The sequence below is a fragment of the Bufo gargarizans genome, chromosome 10 (genome assembly GCF_014858855.1).
Source record: "Bufo gargarizans isolate SCDJY-AF-19 chromosome 10, ASM1485885v1, whole genome shotgun sequence".
Classification (NCBI taxonomy): domain Eukaryota; kingdom Metazoa; phylum Chordata; class Amphibia; order Anura; family Bufonidae; genus Bufo; species Bufo gargarizans.
Genome location: NC_058089.1, coordinates 31,522,508 through 31,546,207, shown reverse-complemented (window position 1 = coordinate 31,546,207; position 23,700 = coordinate 31,522,508). Strand labels below are relative to the sequence as shown.

General features: G+C 46.6%; 1 protein-coding gene across 4 annotated transcripts in view; it reads left to right on the top strand.

Moving 5' to 3' along the window:
- LOC122920283 (AP-2 complex subunit alpha-2) overlaps window positions 1-23,700 on the top strand; it is a 75,616-nt gene that overhangs the window by 9,986 nt on the left and 41,930 nt on the right. For all 4 annotated transcript variants that reach the window (XM_044269669.1, XM_044269671.1, XM_044269670.1 and 1 more), the window contains exons 2-3: window positions 14,779-14,847; window positions 22,884-23,026. In XM_044269669.1, coding sequence (XP_044125604.1) covers window positions 14,779-14,847; window positions 22,884-23,026 — 212 coding nt within the window. The remainder of the gene's footprint in view (window positions 1-14,778; window positions 14,848-22,883; window positions 23,027-23,700) is intronic.

The following is a 23,700-nucleotide window of genomic DNA, read 5'->3' as shown; positions in this document are numbered from 1 at the left end:
ACAAAAAGTTACATTTTGCAGTCTAGGTGTTTGTTCATACCATGGAAAGTCCACAGAACAAAAACCTGCACCTGGTTTGCAGTTTCTCCACCTGCTGGTCCATGGCAGGCTTTAGGGGCCTGTTTCTCAGCATACGGCTCCCAGCCCTTTTGCACGGCACAAGTTTTCAGATCCCAAAACACACAGGGACTGACAGCACTCCACTGTCAGAGAGGAGTAATCCACACACAGCTGAGACTGCTGGCTGGGTTTGATATAGGCCAGTAAAGACCTGGGCTGAAGCGTGGGGAGCAGCCACCCACCCAGCACTTTGGCTACTCCCAGTAAGAGTCGGCCCGGATCAGCTTGCAGCCATACTAAAATAGCAACGTGTCAACCAGCACTAGCTGCCGCTGACACTTGAAAATACCGACTCTTACTTCACCGAGGCCAGAAACCTCGGTGACACGTACCTTCCGTCAACAATGGACCCTTGTGCCTTCCTACAGGCTCGTGCTCACAAACGTCATTTTTTTTGTCCATTCCGCAAATAAATAGAACATGTCCTATTTTTGTCCACAGTACGTACTAGGTTTTATTAGGGGCCAGCTGTTACGTTCTGCAAGATTTGGAATCCACATGGCCTGTATCCGTGTTTTGCGAATCCGCAATTTGTGAACCACAAAGGAACAACGATCGTGTGCTCGAGGCCTAAACCATGCCAAAAACCAGGAGTGGATTGCAAAAAAAAGTAGAGAACTTATATCTCTATCTGATTTTGGCTCCAAAACTGTATAAAAAAACCTGGATGTGTGGCAGCCCCCTAACTGAAAAAGCATGCATTGTGAATGAGATTCACTGCTACAGTGTAGTCCAGCCATTCAGGAGTTAATAGAGCCTCGCTTCATCAGGGTATGGGGGTTCACTTTACTCCCAAGGATTATCGGTCATTTTCCTGTGTAGGATAGTGCATTACATATCCCTGGTGTAACAAGGCCGTTCTGTACTACTGAATATTGTGACTCATGAAGCATGTCGTAATCCCAGATTAGGCGACTCTAAACCTCACCACATTATGGCCTTGCTGACCTGAGGCCTGTCTGTGTGGAAAGCTTAGGCGAACTGTGGCCCTGAGGACGTGGCTGTCCTCCCAGATATGCTGTATGAGATGTGGGTGAGAGCTCGGCTTTCCCTTGTAATGTATCACGATGATAAATTCCCTGCATTGGCGTTAGTAGGGTCTGCTCTGCTTTAGGCTTCATGCACCTGACCATGTCCGTTCTGTGGTCCTCAAACCACGGATCTGCAAACTATGGACACTGTCCTTGTGCAATCCGCATTTTTCTCACATCCATCAGTAGAAATGACGCTCAAGAATAGGACATGTCTGTGTAACAGGTATTCGGATGCGGAGAGCACATAAGTCCCCTTTCCCACGGGCGAGTCTTCTGCGCGGGTGCAATGCGTCAGGTGAACGCATTGCACCCGCACTAAATCCTGACCCATTCATTTCTATGGGGCTGTGCACACGAGCGGTGATTTTTCACGTATCACTTGTGCATTGCGTGAAAATCGCAGCATGTTCCTCTTTGTGTGTTTTTAACGCAGCGCAGGCCTCATAGAAGTGAATGGGGCTGCGTGAAAATCGCAAGCAAGTGCGGATGCGGTGCGATTTTCGCGCAGGGTTGCTAGGTGACGATCGGGATGGGGACCCGATCATTATTATTTCCCCTTATAACATGGTTATAAGGGAAAATAATAGCATTCTGAATACAGCATGCATAGTACAATAGGGCTGGAGGGGTTAAAAAATAAAATATGTAACTCGCCTTAATCCACTTATTCGCGCAGCCGGCATCTCTTCTGTCTTCGTCTGTGAGCAATAGGACCTTTTGATGTCACTACGCTTATCACATGATCCATCACCTTGGTGAACCATGTGATGAACGTAGTGACGTCATCAAAGGTCCTATTGCTCACAGATGAAGACAGAAGAGATGCCGGCTGCGCGAACAGGTGGATTAAGGAGAGTTACTTTTTTTTTTTTTTTTTTTTTTTTTTTAACCCCTCCAGCCCTATTTTACTATGCATTCTGTATTCAGAATGCTATTATTTTCCCTTATAACCATGTTATAAGGGGAAATAATACAATTACACTACAACTAACCGAAACCTGAACTTCTGTGAAGAAGTTCGGGTCTGGGTACCACAGTCAGTTTTTTTATCACGCGCGTGCAAAACACATTGCTCCCGCGCGATAAAAACTGAACATCGGAACGCAATCGCAGTCAAAACTGACTGCAATTGTGTTCCTACTCGCGTGGGTTTGCCGCAATACACCGGGACGCATCCGGACCTAATCCAGACACGCTCGTCTGCAAGGGGCCTAAAGGTTTAAGTTCCCTAATGGGACTGAGGGAAAAGGGGAAAAAATGCATTTACAAAACTATAAAGAAAATAAGTGAAAAAATATTTAGCCAATACTTGCCTAAAAGAAAATTTAAAAAATGACATAATTGATATTGTCGCAACCATAACGACCTGTAGAGTATAATGATCACATTATTGATACCATAAAAAAGCCCAAATTACTATTTTGTCTTCATTACTCGTCTGTAAAACGCATTCTAAAAAGTAATCAAGAAGTCAGAGTATTTACCCTAAAATGAGACCCGTGAAAACTTGTCCCGCAGAAAACCAGCCCTCACACTGCCGCTGATTGACAAATGATAATGTTCTGGGCCGTTTGACTCCAGTGACACAACTTACAGTAATTACAAAAGTAAAAACCATATAGATTTGGTATTGCTATAATCTTTCCGACACACGGAGTAAAGTACAGATATGTACAAAGTACATGCATAGTAAACTACACCACACCATGTACTCTTATGGGGACAGTCAGCCACATGTGGTACATATGTCCTTTCTCAGCAGTGTTTTATACACGTGTTGCCGATTTTGGATTTTGAAGAATTTTATCATAGACTGTCAATGCCATATGAAATTCTGCATCAAAATCTGCAAATATGTCACAAAATCCTCATCAGTAAGATCTTTACAGGTCAGTGGATCACAGACAGCACACATATACAATGGCTAATGTGTTACACGGACCGTAGATCCATGGCAACACCACGGAAGCACACACTATTTTTGTCTGTGATCCCTCATGCACATTATAGTTTAGAGATCCGTGAAAACCACAATGCCATCCGTGTTTGGTCCATGATTTTCACCGATCATTGCGAGGATATGCTCTGCAATTTTTTTTTTAAAGGGGGTTATCCAGCCCCTATAATGCCCTTCCCCCAATGCGCGGGCCCCTCATATACAGTATATACTTACCCCACTCCCCGGCACCCTCGTCACCTCTGTGCGGAGATCAGAAACTACACATACGGGGTAAGTATAATCTATATGAGGGGCCCAGGCATTGGGGGGGGGGGGGGAGGGGTTTTTTATAGGGTTTGGATAACCCCTTTAAGCCTAGTGGTATCGGTGGAGTATAGATGACACACAGAGGGGGAAAAATATGGACACATGGGCCACAGATATCTTCACAGATAAACTAAAGACACCCTTTCGAGGCATTTGGGAGGGGGGAATTTATCAAAACTGGTGTAAAGTAGAACTGGCTTAGTTGCCCATAGCAACCAGTCAGATTCCATCTTTCATTTTCCAAAGGGGCTCTGAAACATGAAAGGTAAAAGCTGATTGGTTGCTGTGGGCAGCTAAGCCAGTTCTGCTTTATAGCAGCTTTGGTAAATCTCTCTATTGGTGTTTTTTTTTTTTCTTGCCACACTAAGGGTCCATTCACACGTCCGTAGTGTATTACGGATCCGCAATACACCCGGCCGGCACCCCCATACAACTGCTTATTCTTGTCCGTGGACAAGAATAGGACATGTTCTAGTTTTTTCTTCTGGAGCCGCGGACCGGAATTTGACCGCAATTTGCGGAACGGATGCGGAATGGACCCTAAAGCTGCCTTCACACGCTGCAGATATCCGTTCACCTGAATGGGGCTTGTAGAATTCCTTGTGCTTGCTGCACCATTCAAATGAATTAACTGATTTTCAGTCGTGGAATTTTCTGCAACAAAATCCGCAGTGTTCGAAGTCACCGTAAAAGTGTGAGTGATGATCCCAGAGCTGCATTCCCAATCTGCTGAGAGTCCTGGATTACAGACCGCCTTAGGTCAGTGTAATTTAGGAGATTCCAGGACTCTCGGGGTCACACAGCCTTCTATAAATCATTTGTGAATAGAGTTGAGCGAACCTGCCTTTTGGCAGGTTCGGGGTTTAAGTAAATTACGTAATGGATTCCGTTCTATCAGAATCCATCATGTAATTCAATGCCGGCATGCCGCATAATACAAGTGAACGGCCAGCTCCGAGGGGTCCGTTCTGCTGGCCACACACTTGTATTATGACGGCGTGCCTCTAAAGGCATTCCGTTTGGCATGCCGGCATTAAAGTATGTGATGGATTCCCTCAAGAACTGAATCTTTTACGTAATTCACTTAAAACCCGAACCTGCAAAAAAGCAGGTTCGCTCAACTCTATTTGTGAGATCCTGTCTTTGGCCTCATGCACACCACCGTTGTTTTGGTCCGCATCCGAGCCGCAGTATTTTCACTTAAATGGGGCCGCAAAAGATGCGGACAGCACTCCGTGTGCTGTCGGCATCCGTTGCTCTGTTCCGTGGTCCACCCAATAAATATAACCTCTCCTATTCTTGTCCGTTTTGCACGGACACCTTCTGTGTTTTGCATATCCGCAATTTGCCGACCGCAAAACACAAAGGTCATGTGCATGAGGCCTTTAATTGCGGTTTTCATCATATTTGACAAAAAAAGCACAGCATGCAGCACCATTCCCCTCCACAAAATATTGGACTGGAACAGATCCTGTTACTTATGTCTTTGGGGGCTGTTGGTGTCCATCATCAGTCACAGCTTGAATACCTGTTCGAGTGACAACCAACAGAATTATGAATGAAGCTCTGGACTGTAATCACTCATATATACTTTTCTCTGGTCAGGTATGAGAGGTGTAATAGTAATTATAATGGCAGAAATGTTTCAGTACTTTCTGTTTGTAGCACAAACGCGCCATACATTTTTTTTTTTTTTTTTTACTGCTTTAAATGTTTTATGCTTTCCTAGGCCTCCAGAGCTGCAGTACTGCATGGCCTCTATACAGTGGATGGAGCCGTCTGCTTCCGACTCCCATGTCCTGTTCTGTTTCTGGTGCCATCTTCAGCTGAGAATCGGCTGATGGAAAATGTTAGGTGTTGGAATAAAAAACTGTTGAAAAACCCCTTTAGGGCTCATGCACACGAACGTATTTTCTTTCAGTGTCCGTTCCGTGTCCACTCTATGTCCGTTTCGCAAAAAATAGAACATGTCCTATTATTGTCCGCATTACGGACAAGGATAGGACTGTTCTATTAGGGGCCAGCTGTTCCGTTCTGTAAAATACAAAATGCACACGTATTTTTGGCAGATGCGGAACGCAACATACATACGGTCGTCTGCTAGAGCCCTTAAAGGGGTTCTGCACTTTCATTTAACTGATGATCTATCCTCTGGATAAATCATCAGCTTCTAATCGGCCGGGGTCCGACACCCGGGACCCCTGCAGATCAGCTGTTTGAGAAGGCAGCGGCGCTCCAGCAGCGCCGTGGCCTTCTCACTGTTTACCGCCGGGCCGCCCGCCCACTGACGTCACGACTTGTATCAACTAGAGTGGGCGCGGCTAAGCTCTGTTCACTTGAATGGAGCTTAGCCGCGCCCACTTTAGTTGATACAAGTCGTGACGTCAGTGGGCGGGCGGGCGGCCCGGCGGTAAACAGTGAGAAGGCCACGGCGCTGCTGGAGCGCCGCTGCCTTCTCAAACAGCTGATCGGCGGGGCTCCCGGGTGTCGGACCCCCGCCGATCAGAAGCTGATGATCTATCCAGAGGATAGATCATCAGTTAAATGAAAGTGCAGAACCCCTTTAAGGTAAATGCACACATTGCAGATTACAAATGTTTTTGTCCGCGCCAAAAAATCGCTGCTTAATACAATACTAGCAAAGTGAATGAGATTTGACATCTCATGTACACTTTGTGCCTTTTTTTTATCTGTGTGGAAATTAACCTGCTGTGCAGAGTTTTTTGCTGAGTGGGATCTGGACAAAGCCGCAACAAAATCCTAAAGTTAGGCCTCATGCAAACGACCGGATGCACAAAATATGGATGCTTTCTGTAATTTTTTTTCCCAAACACATTGACTTTAATGGGTCCTCATTTTGCGGACATATCCTATCTTCATACAGATGCAGAAAGCACATAATCCCATAATCCGTGTGCTTTCCACATTGAAGATGGAACATGTGCTATACTTGGCTGCAAAATGCTGACCATGGACCCATTGAAGTCTTCAAAAAATGCAGATGCAATACTGATGGTATTCATATTTTGCAAATCTGCAATTTGCGGACCACAAATTACACATGGTCGTGTACATGAGGCCTAACGTGTATTTTGGTGTGGAACCACAGAGAAATCTGCGCAGATAATCTGTTTGAAAACCCCATTCCATGTGCAGGTAGCCTAAAGTGCATCTGTAGTTTCAGAAAAGGTATGACTAGGGCTGCAGCTATAGATTATTTTTGTAATCGAGTATTCTATCCATTTATTCAACGATTATTTGACTACTCTAATAACAAAAGGAACGTTTTTCTTTATAAAAACTCACCAGCTTTCCCCCCCGGTGCCACCAGCTTCCCCCCCACCCCGGTGCCACCAGCTCCCCCCCAGTGCCACCAGCACTTACTTGCACTGTGTCCTAACTATGGGCACTATGGAGAAAAGTGCAGCACGGTGCGGGCAGGCGGGTGACCATGGAGCGGTGAGTAATAGCAAGCGCTTCACTCCCGCTCTATGGTCACATGACACTAACGAATCCTCGATGCCAAAAATTTGCATTGATGATTTTTTTTGTGTGTCAAATTTCTCAATTCAATCGAGTAATCGTTTCAGCCCTACTTCTGACATGCTGCAGGTTTTCATCCTTGGGGATTGTCTCCTGAGCCCCCCTGATTGCAGAGGAGTGCGGTTCCCCTATGGGTGTGATCCCCTCCGGTCCTTTGAGGCACAAGCAGAGTGGTGTACAGACTCTATACTTTCTATCTGTACACCGCTTCGCTCACATCTTCAAGTCAAGCTCTTCATAGCCAAAGGGATGCATGCAAATTGTAGGGTGAGCGTCGTTATATCCTGAGGTGCTTTACTTTGACCTGTATTTGGAGCTTGTAATTAGCTGCTGATATACAGTACAGTGTAAAAGTTTTAGGCAGGTGTGGAAAAAATGCTGCAGAGTAGAAAAAATAGAAGTACTAATAGTTTACTTTCATCAATTAAAACATGCAAAGTAAAAAAACTAAAGAGAAAAATCTAAATCCAATCCATATTTGGTGGGATCAATTCTTCTAGGTACACTTGTTTTTGGAGGGACTTGGCAGGGAGAACTAATCGCACATCTTGTTTGAAAGTAGGCTTGCTCAAATCCTTATTTCTCCTCATGTAATCCCAGACAGACTCGCTGTTGTGATCAGGGCTCTGTGGAAACCATATCATAACTTCCAGGACTCCTTGTACTTCTTTACACTGATGATAGTTCTTAATGACATTGGCTTTGGGGTTGTTTTCCTGCTAAAGAATGACATTGGTTTTATCTGTGAGGTCCTTGTCCTGCTGCAGAATAAATTTAAAGGCAATCAGACGGCTCCCTAATTTATTGCATGATGGATAAGCCTGTATCAAGCTCTTTTGAAGAAGCATAATGAAACGAGCAACGGTTGAGGACCATAGATGCAGTGGTTGGCCAGGGACACTTAGTGCAGCGGATGAGACATCATGCTTACTTCCATTCGAATTCCGAAATATAGGCAGATACTTCTCCATCATATGATACCATCAGGGAGGCGTCTGATTGCCTCCAAATTTATTCTGCAGCAGGACAATAACCTCACAGATAAAGTCAATGTCATTAAGAACTATCTTCAGTGTCAAGATGAACAAGGAGTCCTGGAAGTAATGATATGGCCTTTCCAAACCCTGATCTCAACATCCTCCAGTCTGCCTGGGATTACACGAAGAGACAGAAGGATTTGAGCAAGCCTACATCCGCAGAAGATCTGTGGTTAGTTCTGCCAGATGTTTGGAACAACCTCCCTGCCGAGTTCCTTCAAAAACCATTTGGAAACATACCTAGAAGAACTGATGCTCTTTTAAAAGCAAAAGGCGGTCACCGAATATTGATTGGATTTAGATTTCTCTTCTGTTCATTCCATTAGGCGTATTTCTGGCTCAGATTTTTTTCAGTGCAATCTGCAACTTCTCCCCGCGCACGCCAGGTCTAAAAAAAAAAGGGGGCGTGGTGGGAAAGGGGGCGGGCCTTCAGGTCCGTCTCATTCATAATTTTCTACACTTGTTTTAGGACAGGAAGCCGTCTTACGTTTAGAAGCGGTGGTGGATCTGCCGAAGTTATGTAGAGGCCAGTGCAGGTCTTTATTAAGACCGGCTTGTAAAACGTCGGTCTTAATAAATGACCCCCCCCCCCCCCTTGTATGCAGGACTTTTTCTGATTGAAGTGATGCAAACCGTTTTATATTTTTCTGTTCTTGTGATGGATTAGAACATAAAGCTAAACAGTGATCTGAACGTAGCAATACTTCGCAGCAATTTAAAAAAAAATTATATATATATATATATACACACACACACACACACACACACACACACACACACACACACCACACGCACACGCGCGCATTGTATTAGTATTATGAGCCATGGATAAGCAGCCTGTGTGATGGGATAGCTGCTTATCAGCCCTGTAGTAATTGGATACACTGGTGTAGAATAGAATGATACCATGGCCATACAATAGACTGCACATGTAATGTTACAGCCGCCATTCAGCAGGTCTGCCGCTGACATTAACCAGCTGCTTAGAGCCTAATTGTAGGATATTTGCATAATTCCCCATAAAACATAATTCAGTTTTCCCATGTGACCTCTGGCAACAGAGAATAACATGGCACACAGTATAATTGTAGTCATTTAGAAGAGCACTTTGCAGCATTATCCTGTTTTGGAGAGGCATTTGCGTGGTCGGGTGGCCTTAGCTGATGCCGGGTGCCAGGGCAGGTGTACCATGACGAAGCCAGGCTGATCGCAGATATAGTACAGCATGTCCTACTTTACAGTAGATCAGATAGAAGGCCAAACAGCCGTAGACACTGACGGCACGGTCACAGAGCTGCGTGCGCATGGCAACCCCAGCAGTCGCGCCGCCCGTTGACCGTTTCCTGGTGGAGGTGCCAGCTGTATGTTTAGCAGTTTACTAGATGGTAAGCACTGATGTGGAGACTGGCGAAATAGAGTGAAAAGTGGCTATGATGAAGGAAATATAGAAAGTTAGGACCATTACAGCAGGCTACTGTGTGCAGCATCCATGGGGTATATTGCTTGCCATCCAGCTTAACAAGGGCCATTAATAAGGTATTCTTATCCCTAAGGCCACTTTCACACTTGCTTTGTAGTTTTCTGGTATTGAGATGCGGCAGAGGATCTCGGAGAAACGTTTCCGTTCGGTCCTCATGCATTCTGAATGGAAAGAGACCCGGATGCATCAGGACGTCTTCTGTTCAGGCAGCGTTCTGTTTTGTGTCGGGTCATAGAAATAGAGCAAACAGTGTAAGGGCTCATGCATATGGCCGTTCAGTGCATGGGGGACCTCAATTTGCAGATTCTGCAAACTGATCCAGACCTATTCAACTTGAATGGCTCCGTTATCCGTCCGCACCGCAAAAAAGTAGTACAGGGTCAGAAATACCATATTGGGGAACATTATACCACCCCAACAGAGCCAAATACCACAGTCTATCACAAAATACTGCCACCAGCAGCACAAAATACATCCCCCAAAAACTTCCACTGGCCGGCCGTGAGGAGGACTCGGGCAGCCCCGTGGGCATTGGCACACCAGAAATGTCCCTGTAAGGTCTGTGGCCAATCCGCCCCTGGTATAGCCGAGTGATATGTCATAACATTCTGCTCAGTATGAGTACAGATCTAGCAGAGTTAACAGTCACACTGGGTGAGTTATCAGATCTACTTAAGGCTACTTTCACACTCGCGTTTTGGCTTTCCGTTTATGAGATCCGTTCAGGGCTCTCACAAGCGGTCCAAAACGGATCAGTTTCGCCCTAATGCATTCTAAATGGAAAAGGATCCGCTCAGAATGCATCAGTTTGCCTCCTATCAGTCACCCTTCCGCTCTGGAGGCTGCCTGCAGCGTTTTGGTGTCCACTTGACGAAACTGAGCCAAACGGATCCGTCCCGGCACACAATTTAAGTCAATGGAGACGGATCTGTTTTCTCTGACACAATTGGGCACAATAGAAAACGGACCCATCCTCTATTGACTTTCAATAGAGTTCATGACGGATCCATATGTTAACTTACAGATAATACAAACTGATCGGTTCATGACTGATGCATGCGGTTGTATTATTGTAACGGATCCGTTTTTTCAGATCCATGACTGATCCTCCCAAAACGCGAGTGTGAAAGTAGCCTAACGTGTTATTAGCTCTGCTGCATCTGTACTACGTCAGAACCCCTGCTGATCCTGAAAACAATGCTCCTAGCCGCACTGTGAAGGAAACGGCAAACCTGCTCCGTTCCGATGACCAGGGTCCCAGCATTGAGACCCCCACTGATTAGGAAGTTCTGCTGTATCCTGCATTTAAGAATTGCTCCTGTACGTCAGAAATGAAGTAACTTTGTAACTTTCCAGGTATTCGTCTTGTATCTTTTTTTTGCTCTGCATCGGTATGGTTACAGACTACAAAGAAACCCTGTGTAGTCTGATCTGCCATGGTCATACTGACTTCCATCTGCCCCTAAATTCTGGTTAACATAGATTTGGTCGGTCAGCAAGAAGTAGGGGGTAGATAGGATACGACTGCAGGGTCAGACTACACGAGGTTCGTTTGTTGTCTGTAACCAGGGAGACACATAGGAAATGTGCAGTCATCTGTTTACACTGAAAGTTTATTCATTTTGTATTTCTGATGCAATACAGAATAATAATAAATGGCTACAAGGGCTTTAAGGGGTATTCCGGTAGGTAGAAGCTCAGTGGGGGTCCTACTGCTAGGACCCCCACTAATCAGTAGAATGGGGGCTCTGTACCTCCTACAGACCCCCTGCCGCTCCCCTGAAATAACCAAAGTGGCTGATCCAGAGATATCCGAGTACAGCGCTCACCGATCTCCAGAACTCCCATAGAAATGAATGGAGCGTGTGCGACCGGTCATTTCAGAGGAGCAGCAGGGGGTATGGGGCACCATGATCGATTGGGGTCCCAGACTCAATAGAACGACATGACTCCCAGACCCTCAGGGGTCTGTTGTATGGATAAGTACCCTCCGACCCTTCTGAAGACCAGGGAGGTTTCATCTATGTTAGCCACAGCCCACATCTGACAAACATTGATTTTCTATAGACAGAAAAGTAGGATCAGCATGTCCCTTTCTCCTTAGCACATTAGGGCTAACATTGCTGCGGAGCAGAAAATGCAATTACACTCTGCCGCCTCGTAGCTGTACCAGTGATAAATGTCATCAGACGTGGCTTCAGCGCGTTGCGGCACAATACGTCAATGTTCCTCTTCAGTCTGTCCCTGGGAGCGAATACGTCCATCTGTCTTTTCTGTTTTTGCAGTGGATTGGAATGCAAGCTATTGCTCCCAAGCTGAGGAGAGCCTGGTGCTCCCGTGAGAGTCTAGACTAGTACCTGCCCCATGATCACTGCTTTATTTCACCCATCTTGACCTGTGTGGCCGATCTTAGCAGTTTTCTATCCATCGGGCCGCCTTCTCCTCCCACTCCAGTGCCAGCTCCCACAATATCTCCTAAGAGGCCTCAGAGTGGGTAACCATTGCTGTGCCGCCCCAGATGCCTCCGTTGACATTGCTTTCCTGCGCTCCCTCCCTTTGCTTTTTCATGCAATGAATGACAGCATTAGGGTATACAGAAGGAACCGCTTAGGGCCATATAGGCCTAGAGAAATCCGTTTGTGTTCAGTGTCTGTTCCATTTATATCAAGCTTAGAAACCCCATTGCAAGCTTTTTTGGTTAGAAATCGTGGGTTATCTAAGAGCCTGCGGAAGTTTTCTACAGATCAAGATCAAACTAATAAATACAAATAATAACAAATACAAATAATAAAAAAAATAAAACATGGGCAGGAAGACCTGTACAGTCTTTCCACGTGTTCATTATGCCTATCTGCTAGTGGTTTTCCAGGTTTAGATATGTTTAGTTTTTTCCCCCAGAAACAGCGCCACTTCTGTTCATGGACAATGGACGTGGCAGCTAAGGCTTTGTTCACATCTCTGTTGGAGATGGTCTGGCATGTCACCCCCACAGAAACTGCTGCATGCTCATAGACCACTGCTCATTCCCCCAAGGGCCGTCTCGTGTGTATGGGGGGCAGGCTTACACCAACAGATCATCTGACCAATTTCTGTCCGATCACACCAATAGTTGGTGAGTATAACAAAAGATCTGTGTGTGTAAGCGGCCATCTGACCAATGATTGGTCAGATAATCTGTTGGTGTAATACAGGTCTTAGGCCTCTTTCACACGAACGTAAGGGCTCTGTGTCCGTGCTGCCGACCGCAAGTTGTGGTCCACAATGCACGGGCACCGACCGTGATGCAGCTGCATGTGGATCACAGACCCATTGACTTGAATGGGGTCCGCGTTACGTCCGTTCTGCAAAAAGATAGAACAAGTTCTATATTTTTGCGGAACGGAATACCACGGAAGCACTCCGTGGGGTTCCATTCCGCACCACATCTTCAGATTTGCGGACCCATTCAAGCGAATGGGTCCGCATCCGTGATGCGTAATGCACACGGCTGGTGACCCGTGTATTGCAGAACTGCCGTATGCGGCCCGCAGCACGGGAATGGAACCCTTACGTTCGTGTGAAAGAGGTCTTACTCTGAGTTTATCCCTATTGTCTTGGGTTTTTCAAGGTTGTTGAAGGCTCAAAGAAAAATGAGAAATTGGTGTAAATAAACTTTGACCTTAGAAGGGTAGAAACTGTTTATTTGGTAATCTGGCAGCCATCGGAAACTGCTATAGAGTGAATATTGGGTTTTTACTCTTAAAGAGGTATTTCGGTTTTAATGATTACATTTATTTATTTTAGTTTTTAGAGAATATGATGTTGAATTTTCTAATATGCATCTATTTAGATGACTGTAAGGGTTCCGTGCCTGTATTGCGGCCCATTCAATCAGTGAGTCCATAAACGGAGTGCACACGGCTGGTGCCCCTGCCTTGCGGTCTGCAGCACAGAGCGCTTACGTCCGTCTGAATGGACCCTTAGACCATGGATACATTCCACAGGACTGATACATGGGCTATACTACTGTATATATAATATGTAGGGATCAGCTGTCTGATATAAGAAAGGTTTGTATATGTAAGACTTGTAAATTAGGACATTGTATGATTCCCTATTATATAAACAAACTGCAAACTGGAATATCCCTTTAATAATATTCAGTGATGCGCGCTTGTATGGTCTGTGGTCTCATATTTTATGCCTGTTCATTGGGTTTAACCGTTTGTATTTCTGTCGAGCCGCCCTGTCACTCCCAGGCAGTTCAGTATTTGTCTCTTTGGCTTTCTTCCATTTGACAGTTGCCTGCAGTTATCTACAGGAGCTTTCAGTGGCCTTCATTTTATCTCACGTAGCCACAGCCTCTTATGTAATGCTGAAGCACGTAGGACGCGGGCGGACGGGGGGTTATTGGCCAAAGCAGAGAGCTGCGGAAACGGACTCTAGTCACCGATCTCAATTAGTTAGTCTTTATCGTGTTTTCCATTCATGAGTCCTGATTGGCGCGGCGCTGATGGCAGGCACAGCTTTAGTTCAGTTATATTTGGGTAACGAGGACTTGTTCTTTCTCTGGACATTTCTGTTTTAGTAAATACTTGCTTTCCCTGATAAAAGTCTGGAGCATATGCTTCTCTTTTGTTGTTCCTCCTGGAAATGTATGAGTACATTGACAACTGGTTGTTACCATTAGTTAGTATGGAGTGTCCCTAAACAGCCTGACACTGTCCAGTCAGTGCTAAAGGTGTCAGGCTGTACAGGGAGTCACCTTATTTAAAGGAAAAATGATAACCATTTCCAAGAGGAATAACAGAGGGCCAATGCAATGCAGAATTCTAAGAAAAGATGCACCAGCATTTTTCTTTTGTGGGGAATGCAAACTATGGAGGCAGTGTGTTTTAGTAAAGCTTGTATTCTCCATAATATATCAGCTGAGAAGCATATGTGCCATTCCTCTGTTATTCCTCCTGTATAGTTAGTACAAGTAACATGGTATGTCACCTTTCCCCTTCTCACAGAGGTGTTTTCCCATACCACCTGACATTGTTAGCTCTGATTGGACAGTATGTATGGACATATCGTCAACTGGTGACACCAAGTTGTCCATGTATTCATACATTTCTCATAGGAATAGCAGAGGAACGGCACAAAGTAGAGTTCTGAGAAAAAAATGCTCCAGAATTCTTATTTCTTGGCAAATGCAAGTATTTCCTAAATAGGCATGTCGGGTGAGATGACCGATTTTCTTTAAAGGAGTTCTCCACCGATGACGATAAATCGCAATCAGAAAAGTTTATGAACCCGTTTCTTTTCTCGTTTCAGGTAAAAGCAAAGAAGCGGAAATAAAAAGGATAAACAAGGAACTGGCCAACATCCGCTCGAAGTTTAAGGGTATGTACTGTGGAGGTGTAGCTGTGACTCCTGACGTGTCACCCCCGATGAGACTGCGGCCGAACGCGATGAAGTATCGCTGTCCCCATCACATGCTGTTTTCCTCCCCGCATAGTAAATATATACGTGAAACGCGTTGTGCACCAGAAAAGCAGATTTGCATCGGCTGTCTTCATGATTAGGGAAAGTGCTTGTGCTGCGCTCTGGGAGATGGAGGAGTTAATCTGATTCCAGAATAGCAGCATCCTGAAGTCGTGACGAGAGATTTCAGTGCCATAGCAACAAGGGAGGATGAGCAGGCAGAGGCGCAGCAGCAGGCAGAGGCGCAGCAGCATGTACTCATCCACCACGGGCAGAACAAGCTCCTTCTCCATAGTGCACTCGGCAGACACAACCTATTAATATCAAATGGGCGTCTTATTAGTTGCTGCAAGTAGATAAGACCCTCAGGTGCCCTTCTGAGTCATCAGGTGGCTTCCTTGGTATCTTAGCTTGTTATCTGCATGAAGAATTGACTGCCAGCAGGACTGCACTTTACTGCCGATGTAGGAGAGTCGTGTTTGTCGTATTGCGCAATGGATTGGGAGGGTGCCTGGTTATAGCAGTGCACATAAGAGGCAGTTAAATGACCAATTCGGCTCTGCTAGGTCTGATTCTGCCCAGCTTTGATATGAGACTACCGTATCCATGGTCCGCACAGGCTTACCCCACGGGGGTGTAGAACATGTCAGATAATCTCCTTACTGTAAAGTGTCATTAGACCGCTCAGATTTCCGCGAAAAATCTCCAGAAAGCCGGTCCGTGCTGAGGTTATCCTTGCTTCTAGTAGGAAAATAAGAATTCTGTTGATTTGCTCTTTTCCTAAGTAGGAAGCTGTGAGTGCAGGAATTGCTAAGGTGGGGGTCAGAGGGCATCCACCCAAAAAAAGCTGAGGTTGTGCAAATCAGAGGGACACGCAGAGAAGTTCCTCCGAACATAAAAAACAGGAAGCGCTACCAGATAACCCAAGGTTTCCTTTGAGAAGAAAGTGCCTATGAAGTCAAACTGTTGTCTGTCTCCACGCGACGTGCTGAGAGCAGGGCGAGGGATCCGCTCATTTATCTGTGATCCCAAAGAACCTGGGGTTTTCGTGTTTTGCTGTTCATGGTTTAATGGCAGCCTGGGCAGTACCGTGTAATGCTCCGGAACCGTAGGCGCTCAGTGTGCTGCCATATGGTGCATCCATATGGCTCTGTACTGTGTAAAGACATGTCCTTCCTCACCGTTCCTCTTGGCCTGAGATGAATGATGTGAGATGATAAGATGAAATCAGAAGCACATGGAAGAATGCACAATATAGGGCATCTGTCAGCAGTTTTTCCCTATGACACTGGCTGACCTGTTACATGTGCACTTGGCAGCTGAAGACATCTGTGTTGGTCCCATGTTCATATGTGTCCGCATTACTGAGAAAAATGATGTTTTAATATATGGAAATTAGCCTCTAGACTGCCGCGTCCTCTCCACTTTGATTGACAGGGCCGGGCAGTGTAAACGTGATCGCACCTGGCCCTGTCAATCAAAGTGGAGAGGGCGTGGCAGTTGCAGAGGGTACAAATCTGCTGACTGATGGCCTTTAAAGGGTGCCCTGGAAGAGTCCATACTTGCGGGTGGTGTCCATGAGACCTAACGTTGACCATGAGCATGCACGTTTGTGGAGCAGTTACTGGTGACAGGAGATGGAGAGCAGCCACCAAGACAAGGGCACATGCATCCACTGCAGCAAGAAAGTCTGTGCGACACTAACACAGTATGTCTTAAAGGGGTATTCCAGGATTTTATTATTGATTGCCTGCCTCAGGTTAGGCCATCAATATCTGATCAGCAGGGGTCCGACACCCCCATGCTTTGGGGTAGCCTTGGTGCCAAAACTATACAGCTCCATCCATTGTGTAGTCAGCGGAGCTGGTTAGATTGACGTGACTAGGAACAGCGCTGCTTGGCGGGCTGCAGAGTCAGTCTGATATTGATGGCCTGTCCTAAGGTGAGTCCATCTATAATACAATCCTCAAACACCTTCTATGTACAGAATGTTGCCCAAACCCCCCAATTTCATTGGAAACATCCGACTGTCTCATGTGTGTGGGGCTTTTCTGACTTTGCCTTGATGTTAGGAGAAAGAAAGATCAGGCTGTTGGATTCCAACATGCCCCGAGGTGTCTGGCAGGGGTTTTCCCCCCTCTCTAATTGAGAACACATGTATGCTCGGCTAAGCTCAGCATGCATGTGTAAGGGGAGTAATAGCCCTTGGATAAAACAAGCATTGGGCTGAGCGTTATATAAAGTCTATAGCTAGTCTGGGTCGCCTTGTACACAAGCTGACTATCGGGAGCGCACAATGCTCGTTCCTGGTCATTGTCCCAGGTAAACATGCAGCCCGTGACCCAGCGCTGATTTTTTGGGGGGGTTTCTCATCCTGTATGTGGGACCGAAAATAGTTTGTCAGCAGTATGGCGTAACAAATGAACAGCCTATGTGGATGAACAGTTGTATTAGCGATTGCTCGTCCCCATACTAGAGATGATTGGTGGGTAATGAGCGCCAGCCGACGTGCTGCTATGGTTAGTCAGCGCTTGTTATGGGGCAGAATATCTGCCCATGTAAAAGTGTAGCCGATAAGACACACGCGAGGCGGTATACCAACCTGCAGAGAAGCAGGTCACCACCGTTTCCCTAAAAGCTCACTGTCTGTCACATCTGCGCTAGTTATTTCTGTTCTGTTAGCGTAGAAGAGAAAAAAAAAACGGAAGTGCCGGAGCCATTGACTGCAATGGGGTCCATTCAGCTGCCTCTCTGTTTGGCGGAATCTGTGACGGAGACTCTGATGTGAACATGGCCATAGTAGCAGCTGGCTCTCAATGTGCCTTGAAATGCGCTGCCGGCTCCTAAGGGGCCGTGGACATGGCCGGTTTTACCGCAGAAGCTTCGCTGAAAACCCACTGGCAGGCGCATCATTTCTGCCTCCCTTTGAAGGCAGTGCGGAGGTTCGGCAGCTTGCGGAGGTTCGCCGAGAACAGACATGCCACAGCTTTAGGCGGCTGCTCTGTGATTTTCAGTGCTGCTTTCAATTAAAATGAATGGAAGGCAGAAAGGACGCGGCCGTCGGTGTCTTTTTTTTTTTTTTTCTTTTCAGCCAAAATTCTGTGGTAAAACCCGCAGTGTGAACGGCCCCTAACTATTCGCTTTCTTTCGTCTATGGACGTTCTTGCTGAAGATCTCCTGGGGTGTCTTAAGTGGCTCTGAATTCCTCCAGCCATTTGTCCTCCCCTCGCCCCGCACCCGTCTGCCTGTGCCTGTGTGTCATTTTTAATCTTTTACCTGTACTTTAAACTTTCTTTAAATATTCACTAATTGCCCTCAGTGAGAGGCGAGCGACTCCAGGCCTGACGTGTGATAAGACCAGGGAGCAGTTCATGTCCCTCTCCTAACCTTTGGAACCACAAGTTGGTGTCTGTAGTAGATGTGTGCGCCTGTCAGGAGCGCTTCCTTCATATAATGGTGTATACGTTGTCCTAAAGGAGCTTTACCCGCCACGTAATACCTACAGCCTATAATTGCAGCATTGTGCCTGGTCATTTTTCACACATTATTCTACACAGACGGACATTTTTTTTATCATCCTCTGATGGTGGTCACACTCTGTGAGAGCGGAGCACGTGTACAGCAGGTCAGACCACACTACACCGGGCTGGGCAGGCTTATATATGACGCACTGTTTTGGTTGCCCATAGCAACCAATCAGAGCTCTGCTTTCATTTTACCAGAGCAGTATAAAGTGCCCCTGTCAGGTGAATTCTTCTGCCCTCAGAGCAGGACGGAGGGAGAGCAGCCGAGCTCTGTGATATATAGGTTTATATGATTTTGAAGTAGGATTTCTGAGTAAGGCCCTTTGTAGACGAGCGTGAGCAGATTAGGTCCAGGTGCGTTTCGAATGCGTTCACTGAAAATGCGCGATTTCACAAACAAGTTAATTCAGTTTTGTCTGTGATCGCGTTCAGTTTTTATCGCATGTGGTTTAATGCGTTTTGCTCACGCATGATAAATTGAAGGTATACATGCATCTCTTAGCAACCATCCGTGAAAAAAACGCATCGCATCCACGCTTGCGGATGCGATTTTCACGCAGCCCTATTCACTTCTATGGGGCCAGCGTTGCGTGAAAAAACGCAGAATATAGAACCTGCTGCATTATTTTCACGCAACGCACAAGTGACGAGTGAAAACCAACGCACATGTACACAGCCCCATTGAAATGAATGGGTCCTGATTCACATCACGCATTGCACCTGAGTGGAATACTCACTCTTGTGAAAGGGGCCTAAGGGTAGGTTCACACACAGTTTTTTGGAGCAGGATTTGAGGCAGATTTTTCCTGCAGGTTTTTTAGCCAAAGTCACGGAAAATAACGCACTAAAACAATAGATGCAAACATAAAATATGGACTAAGCCCTCACTAATGATAAAATCTGAGACTCTTAGGCTGGGTTCACACGTGTGAGTTTTCCGCGCGGGTGCAATGCGTGAGGGTCTGGGTACCAAACATGCCGATTTTTCTCGCTACGCGTGCAAAACGCATTAAAACGCTTTGCACTCGCGGGGAAAAATCTCACATGTTTCCGCAACGCACCCGCATTTTTTCCCGCAATGCACCCGCAACGCCCGTGTGAACCCAGCTGTAGCAAGTATATTTTGATGAGCACACATCTGTGCCCACCTACCCAACGCCACGGTGGTCTCAGGTCAGGCAGGTCCTTGAGACTGCCTGTAGATGGACCTCGGGTTGACACTGCTCAGATTTATATTTAGATTCAGTTGTTCTTTGTGTAATGAAAAGTCACAAATTTGTCTGAATTACCTTCTTTCTCAATTCCTTTTAGTGTTCAATATCTGTGCTTGCTGTCATTCAGTAGGAGATTTCATTGTATACTCCCAGTGGATACAAATGTGCCCTGGTCATCATGGGATGGATCCAAAAGGAGCACAAGGCAGCGCCCTGGTAACGAGCTGTGCCCATCACATGACCGCTAAACAGAGAAGACTGCAAGCAGAGATCTTGACATTCATGAGGAATTGATACAAGATACTGTAATTGTAGAACTTCTAGTGATGTAAATTACTGTATTTGAGCATTTATCAAGTAGAGAAAGTTAATGTATCGTGATTGTCCATATTGCTTCCTTCGCTGGCTGGATTCATTTTTCCATCACGTTATACACTGCTCGTGTCCAGGGGTTACGACCACCCTGCAATGCAGCAGTGGTGGTCGTACTTGAACACTCTAGGAACAAAGTGCCACCTGGTGGCCACCTCGTATCTCAGCAGCAACAATGCCTGTACAGTGTATAACGTGACAATCACAATACATTAGTAAGTGCCTCGAATTCTTTTTTTACACGATAAATGCCATTGGTTGAAGTGAGAGGACCCCTTTAATAAGAGCTCTTGCATTAGGACTTGTACCTTAGACATTCTTTATAAAGGCGCCTCGGATGTAAAAAGGGGGGGGGGGGGGGCCTTGTTCACCTCTCGGCTTCGGAGATCCGTCTGCTCGATCCGGCACAAAAGTCATTGCATGCAATGGTTTCTTTCCGGCTGAAATACAGAAGACTGCCGGATCCGCGTTGCAGTCAATGGAGATCCGGCAGGCTGCTCTGTGCCGCAACGGCCTGCTGGATCTGAAAACGGAGATGTGAACCAGGCCTAAGTCGGAGACTTGTGCAGTTTTTCACTATTCTAGGAGTAGTCAGCGCTTTATTTTCTTTTCAGTGACCAAGTTGACCTCTCCCTGCTGCTTGGAATGTGAGTCCTCACTGTCAGAGCGCCAGCGTGCCGCAGTGCTGCCTGTAATGTGCACACGCTTTATAATGCTTAATAATTAATCATACTTAAAGGGTCCTGTCATCAGCTTTCCCGCTTTTACACAGAGCACTGTGTACCTTCCTTTAAACCATGACCCTCTTACTTTCATTGAAATTCCTTCTTCAGGAAGAGAAGTTTGATAGCGACACAACCAGGTACGCACGTGAGAGGAAGTAGAAAAAAGTCCAGCATCGCAGAATCCAGAAAGCAGGGCTTTATAAAAAACATCTATAACAAGTGGTTGCAAAAAGATTTAAACAAACCCTACGCGTTTCGGACAGCTTCAGTGTCCTTCTGCAATGAACAAGGACACAGAAGCTGTCTGAAACGCGTAGGCTTTGTTTGGATCTTTTTCTCACTACTTGTTATGTATGGGTTTTCTCGAATAAATCCCTGATTTTTGGATCCAGAGATGCCGGGCTGTTTTCTGCTTTTTCTAAGTTTACAAGCGGCATCCATCCAGCCCCTCTCTGGAAATCTAATAACTATAACCTGTAATATTATTACGCTCCAGAAATACATCCAGGCCCCTCTTGAGCTCTTTTAGTGACCTCACCAATCACCATCACCACCTCCTCAGGCAGAGAGCTCCATAGTCTCACTGCTCTTACCGTAAAGAATCCTCTTCTGTTTGTGTAGAAGACTTCTTTCCTCCAGACCCAGAGGATGTCCCCTCGTCAGTAACTAAAAGAATCTGGTTAACTACAACTATGTAAACGGCCAGATAGGGAGGTCACTGGTGGCAGACTTTTTTTTTTTTTTTTTTAAAGGGGTTATCTAGGAAAAGAATATTTGACTTTTCCTCAGGATATATCATCAGTATCAGATCTGCAGGGGTGCAATACCCGGGACCCCCGCTGATCAGCTGTTAGAAGAGCGCCACAGCCTCTTCCTAGGTCAATGACATCACTGTACAACGGTCACATGGCCTAGTTGTAGCTAAGCCCTATTCAAGTCAGTGGGGCTGAGCTGCAATACCAAACACTGCCTCTATGCTTTCCAGAGCTCCGGTGAGCGCGGCTTCTCCCTGAAACAGCTGATTGGCGGGGGTGCCGGGACTTGGACCCCCGCCAATATAACGATGACCTATCCTGAGGATAAGTTATCATTATCTTTAATAATGATAACTTGGCAGCAGCTTCCTGACACAGTTTTTTACAGTTCAGTTTGCTGTCCACTAAAAGTCCTTTTCCATGTCAGTGTTATCCAGTGTTTTACCATTTAGTATGTACAGGTGACTTGCATTATTCTGTCCCATGTCCATAACTAGAGATGAGCGAATTGAATCCAACTAAGTGGAATCCTCTGTGGCAGTATGCGGTCCTCTCCGGATCCCTCTGTGGCAGTATGCGGTCCTCTCCGGATCCCTCTGTGGCAGTATGCGGTCCTCTCCGGATCCCTCTGTGGCAGTATGCGGTCCTCTCCGGATCCCTCTGTGGCAGTATGCGGTCCTCTCCGGATCCCTCTGTGGCAGTATGCGGTCCTCTCCGGATCCCTCTGTGGCAGTATGCGGTCCTCTCCGGATCCCTCTGTGGCAGTATGCGGTCCTCTCCGGATCCCTCTGTGGCAGTATGCGGTCCTCTCCGGATCCCTCTGTGGCAGTATGCGGTCCTCTCCGGATCCCTCTGTGGCAGTATGCGGTCCTCTCCGGATCCCTCTGTGGCAGTATGCGGTCCTCTCCGGATCCCTCTGTGGCAGTATGCGGTCCTCTCCGGATCCCTCTGTGGCAGTATGCGGTCCTCTCCGGATCCCTCTGTGGCAGTATGCGGTCCTCTCCGGATCCCTCTGTGGCAGTATGCGGTCCTCTCCGGATCCCTCTGTGGCAGTATGCGGTCCTCTCCGGATCCCTCTGTGGCAGTATGCGGTCCTCTCCGGATCCCTCTGTGGCAGTATGCGGTCCTCTCCGGATCCCTCTGTGGCAGTATGCGGTCCTCTCCGGATCCCTCTGTGGCAGTATGCGGTCCTCTCCGGATCCCTCTGAGGCAGTATGCGGTCCTCTCCGGATCCCTCTGAGGCAGTATGCGGTCCTCTCCGGATCCCTCTGCGGCAGTATGCGGTCCTCTCCGGATCCCTCTGCGGCTTGAACCCTGGCGGCACTAATGGCGTTCCCTTCATTTTTATTTCTGTTTCTTCTGCAGGAGACAAAGCTTTGGATGGCTACAGCAAGAAGAAGTATGTCTGCAAGCTGCTGTTCATCTTCCTACTCGGCCATGACATTGATTTCGGCCACATGGAGGCGGTAAACCTGCTCAGCTCCAACAAGTACACAGAGAAGCAGATTGTAAGTTCTTCCTCTTTGCTTAGATGTTGGCGAGGCGGCTGGTAAATGGCAGGACGGTTTCATACCTTCATTGTCTCGTCACCGGGATGGTGGGCATCTGTGGGGGCCCGAGGCAGAGGTTCACAGCTGCTGCCAAGAACTGTATTACATTCCAGATGTCTTGACTGATGGTATTTTGTACATTTAATACAGTGGTGTAGCTCCCCAACACAGCCTTTATACATTAGAGGGAGTCTGTCACCTCCAAAATGAGTTTCAGCCTTGTGAGATCCGGCAGACTGTTCCAGCGTTTTTTTTTTACAGCAACACAGTGGCTTCCAGCAATGCCAGATCCAGATAGACCCGACGGGCTGCTCCCTACCAGAACTGCCTGCCGGATCTCACAACTCTGGTGTGAAATTAGCCTAAGCATACCGCCATGTAGGGTCAGCGCCTTGAAACATAATCAGACCTTTCTACCTTTCTCATGATAATCTCTTAGGGTCCATTTATCCGTGGTGTATTCCGGATCCGCAATACACGCGGCCGGTACCCCCATAGAACTGCCTATTCTTGTCTGCAATTGTGGACAAGAATAGGACATGTAATATTTTTTTCCAAAACTGCAGACCGGAAGATCGGGGCCGCGCTCCGGAAATGCGGATGCGGAGAGCACCTAGTGTGCTCTCCACATC